Raw genomic sequence first — 5,481 nt, 5'->3', positions numbered from 1 at the left:
TCTTAGMTAAGTTAGCACAATGTAATTAACAGCCGGCACACACACACACACACACACAGTCACTCAATCAACCCATTTAAACATTACCAGCTATACTGTACTGTATATTATAAGTTACTACTGTTTATAACCCGAAAAATACATTATTTTCAAGACATGGGGTATGAACTCTAAATTGACTGAAAAATTCAATGTTTGTTTTTCTAACATTTTATAGCTTTCGGAGATAAATGCCATTCAAAATCATATATTTATTTTTTTCAATAAAATTTATAAACATATATTAAATATATAGATTTATTGATGTGTGAATAATTCATAAAATTTTGATAACAATTTTTTTTAGATATAAATTATAGTACAAAATATTATTAACACAGGAAAAAACTAAACAAATTTAGTGTTAATTAATTTATAAATATTGAAATTTATATATTAGATTACATGTGAGATTTTGATTTATATAAATTGCATTTTTTAAACTATATCACTGAAGTTAATAATTTATATGTGAGTTTTCATATTTAAAAAATTTTATATTATAATTTTATAATATTTAATATATAATTTGTTAGATTTTAGTGATTAAAATATTACTACTGTATAACGGCTTTTATAAGTTAATGCAATAATAAATTAACTGAATATAATTTCCATCATAAAATAACCAATTATTAGTTTAGTATTTTAATATTATTTAGTCCTTAAAAAATAATATATAATATATAAAATATTAAAAATTTAAATATTAAAATTTATACTGTATTTAATTATATTAATGCAAATATTTATAGTATTTTAAATACTTTTTTTTATTTAAAATCATTTGAATCATTATGATCGGAAGTATTAAATACCTGTAATAGTTGAATAAATAAAATAAAATATAAGAAACTAATTAAAAAATACTAATACAGTACAACAATTTTAAGATACAAAATATATATTATTTAAAAAAACAATAAAATTTATTATTATTACGACAACAATATAACCAATTCTTCCAATTCATTATATCTGCTAAACATATAGGCAGTCGTCTCCCATAACATATTCACTAACTTTGTATTGTCGGTCTCATTGAGCTCAATGTCCTCCGATAGCGGAGGATTCATACGAAAATAGGGAACGTCTGTCTGTGAGCACCAGGCCTTTGCCCGTTCGACTACCTGTCCATCCGATTGACTGGCCTGTTCAATCAACAGTTTGACCAGAATCTTGGCCGACACTACACTGGTGGCTATATCGTGCCAGCTTTCGGGTCGACATATATCAATAATGGGTACCACTTCCTCCGGTATGCTACCAGTTCCCAGTGAGACAACAACATCCAAATCAAGTGTCTCTGACTCTCTGTTGACAGCTGTGAGGGCTTTATTAAGCGAACAAATCTCTGTCAATGTATCCAGAGTTGGATTGTTCGCTATCAGTCCTCCATCGATATATGAATCGCATGGTCTGAAATAGGTGGGTGCTGCACCTGAAGATCGGCCAACTTTCCAAACGTGTTCATCCAGTGGATTAGGTACAGAAGGAATAACCTCTTTAACATTGTGACCATCGGTGTTACAATATATATTGGCGGGTGAGTCGTAATTGCGAAACAGATGCAGACCGGGTGGAAATCGGTCGCCAATGGTGGCCGTCACCATAACTCGCGGTTTCTCAATGTCGCCCATACGAGTGTCCTCTCCCAGAGCCTGTTTAAGAAACTTTTCCAGCGGTGCCGATGCGTATGGACGCATAAGACCAACAAAAACTTTATCTTTGAGCCGAAAGTATAATCGTCGACAATCATCGGTAGAGTTACCCAATGCTAACAATAGAGCTAATATACCGCCAGTGCTGGTGCCGGACATCCAATCAAACATCTCATTCATCTTACGTTTCGCCATTGTCTCCAACGCCCACAACATTTGTATGATTATCAAACCTCTGACACCTCCGCCGTCTAAACACAGAACACGACAACGATTGGCTGTTGTCGTCGACTGTCTGTCCGACGATGAGTTCTCTTGTTTACGTTTTACGGCTTTTTTAACAATAAGTTCGCCCAATAAATTGTCATAAAATTTGGCGATTCTCTTGAATGGAGAATTATCGGGAGGACTGCCGTTGAATTGACTGCCACTTGATTGGGAACAGCCATCAGTACAATCAGATCTATTGGTTGAACATCGTTTGGCGCCCACTGAATGYAATACATAAAGAATTAGATCCATTTCAGAACTTCTTTTCCCGGCGGCGGCCAAATGTCTGGCTGTCTCTCCATTAGAGTTCTTGGCGTTAACATCGGCGCCAAACACTATCAATGCCTGAACCATAGCTAACAATTCAGATTTGACGGCCAAATGCAATGGTGTGTTACCATTCAGGCCTTTGATCGACACATCTGCACCATAGCTCAGTAAGATTATAACACCCGATAGTTCACTGCGAGCTACCTTCACGTGCAATGCTGTCTGTCCTTGAAAATCACGACCGTCGACGTGACAGCCTTTCTCAATGAGGATTTCCATCACCTCTTCATTACTTGTCCAATGCAATGGTGTCCCACCGTTTTTCATGTCTTTAGTTTCCAAATCACTTATTAGTTTGTCGTCGTCTATCTTGTGGTCAACCATTTCGCTATCTGATTGATCGATAATCGACGCCGAGTTAACGTCTGCACCATTCTTCAGCAGTTCCTTAACACAGTCAGGTTTGTCATTATAACAGGCGATATAGAGTGGCGTAAAGTTATCATTATTTCGGACGTTTATCAGTGATATAAGATTGACATCACTGGTCGTTGTTTTGGCCGCCAAACAGATTTTTTCGATAATCTCTTTTGTGGTATTGGCGGCCACATGTAGAACATTGTTGTCGTTTCGGTCGACAATTTCCAGATTCGGTGACAACGATAAAAGTTTTTGAACAGTTGATACGCGACCCGTAAGGACAGCGATGTGTAGAGGAGTCCGACCGGAGCCCGGACTGCGACAGTTGATGATAGCCGTGTCGTTAGGTGTTAACTGATTAAAGTAGTCATTGAGTTGTGAATAATAGGCACAAATATGGGCTAAACTCTGGTTTTGGTGCTCTTTGTCATAATTGCAGATCTCTTGAAGCATTTCTACCGTAATGTGCGGAGAAATTGTTAATATTTGTGGCAACTTTTGGCTCAAACTATTAAAGTATCGATCGATATCTGTGGCCGATTTGCTTCGCATCAAACTATAGGCCGTCTTTATATGAAGATCTTTGTGAACGACCAGTTCATACATGATTTCGTGGTCAGCCGTAAAATGCGAGTACAATACTACCGGGTCTTCTCTAGCAATGACATCGTAGTGAACATAGTTTTCCGGTTTGACGGCCGCCACTTGATATGGTGGCAAAGTGTCAATGTCTTTGTGAAAGATGTTCACCCAATCCCAGACAGAAGACATTTTCTGATTGTTTTTTGGCCACAAAATGATCTAAAAAACAAATACTGATTCAAATACACTCTAATTATAATTAAATTGATATAATTTGCAAACACAATGTTATATACATCTATTGAAATAATTTTATTTAAAGAAAATTGTTGCAAATTATCACTGAAATTATTATATACAGTATCTAATAATAATATAAGTAATAATAAAATGCTAAGTAATTATCGTATTTTTTTGTGTTAAGTTTGTGTGAATTTGACAAACAATATACAGAATTTCATATTTAAAAAACTAATCAATTGTAAAAAATTATTTGCTTTTTTAGTGATATAAGATATAAATATCAAAACACTCATAAAAAACAAAATATTTGCTGCAATTATTTACTTAATATTTTTTTATCATTTTTTATTGTTGTTTCGTTGTTTTCCTTAACATTTTACAGTATTTCGAGTATTTTTATCTTATAGTAAAATATTATTGAGTTATTTGTTTTGATTAACATTTGTTTTTAGAAAATATATTAATAGTTTTAGTTTATTGCAATTAAAAAAACTAGTTGATTGACATTTGCTAATAAATATGATAAATAAATAATATTAATGGATTTATATAAGTATAATAATGATTATGATAATGACGATAATAATTAATAATAAATGTGAATTTTATATTTAAGCTTTATATGCATTTACAGTATTATATATTTAAAATATTTATAATTAATTACAATAATTGATGAAAATTATTGCAATTTGAAAAAATTTTAGTTTAATCCAACAAATATGCAAATATCTAATAATTAATTTAGAAAATTATTCTAAATGAATTTAAATACATATTTTATTTAATTTCATGAAAAATGTCAAATATTCATTTCAAAATTTTTTAAAAACATAAAAACAAAAATTTTGGAAATTTATTTACTAGAATATATATATATACATCAATAAAACATATTATCATATAATTAATGTAATAGTTTTATAGAAATCGTATATCAATTATAAATCTAATGTCTTTTATTTTGATTTTTGTTTTGTTTCTAATTTAATCATTTTATAACAAATCGTTACAAAAAAATATTATCATTTATTTTGTTTGTATGTAAGTATAATAAGATGCTTTGGTTTGAATTGAGCCGATAGTTAAATAAATGAATAAAAAAATATATGATATAATTTTGTTTTAATATAAAAGAAAAGGTCAATAAATTAAAATAATATTTTTTTGTTGTTTGCCTTTTTGGGTGTAAGCAATACATAAATATTTTATTTATTTATTATTTATTTATTTTTTTAATCAATGACTTTTTTCCTAATGTAATGTATTTTAAATTATAGAAAATTATAGTTCACAGCAACAACAAAAAACAAATGCAAAACATTTATAGTGTTTTGTGGGATAACAAGTGGCCAACCATTCAAAGTAAATATTTTATTTTAAATTGTTTTTCGTTTTTAATGTAATTATTTTTAATATATTTAAGAGGTATTCTCAGTAAACATTAATTTACTAATTTATTTGATTTTCTACGATCATGTAATTAAAGTAGATTTATTATAATTGTTGCCATAAATTTAATTGATTTTTATTTTAGTTAATGAATATTGCATAATGTTTTTCTCATTTATAAAAATTTATATTTGATTTGAATTAAGTTAATACAAACATATTAATTATTTATTACTGAACTTATATTTGTTTGTTTGTCTTTTGAGTTGATTTAAAATATTTATAAACTTTTAAAATTATTTTATTATAAGCAGAAATAATTAAAAAATATAATGTTGACATTTTATACAATTAAAATTGTTATTTTATGACATATACTTATTTTTGATTATTATTATAATTATTATTTTATGAAAACTTTATCAATAATAGTCAGAAATATTATTAGAAGATAATAATAATTAATAAATTAATAAATATATTATTTGAAAATTTTATAACAAAGAAAAAAGGTTTTAATTGACTTTTGTGCAATTTTAATGAAAAAAATAATACAATACTTAATTTGATAAAATTTTTTAAATTAAAGCATTAAATTATATTA

The 5,481-nt window shown here is 28.9% G+C and overlaps 1 protein-coding gene across 1 annotated transcript; it reads right to left on the bottom strand.

The window, feature by feature from the left end:
- Positions 1 to 885: 885 nt before the first annotated feature.
- On the bottom strand, positions 886 to 3,501 carry LOC128961345 (85/88 kDa calcium-independent phospholipase A2-like). Its single transcript, XM_054307574.1, has one exon. It carries the CDS (start codon positions 3,429 to 3,431, stop codon positions 978 to 980), a length of 2,454 nt encoding a protein of 817 aa, XP_054163549.1. The 5' UTR covers positions 3,432 to 3,501; the 3' UTR covers positions 886 to 977.
- Positions 3,502 to 5,481: the final 1,980 nt, after the last annotated feature.

This window comes from Oppia nitens, unplaced genomic scaffold, assembly GCF_028296485.1.
Source record: "Oppia nitens isolate AA-2021 unplaced genomic scaffold, nextdenovo-longstitch-racon4-pilon3 scaffold5_pilon_pilon_pilon, whole genome shotgun sequence".
Taxonomy (NCBI): Eukaryota; Metazoa; Arthropoda; class Arachnida; order Sarcoptiformes; family Oppiidae; genus Oppia; species Oppia nitens.
Note: the sequence above shows the minus strand (reverse complement) of the source record. Positions and strands in the feature narration are given on the sequence as shown.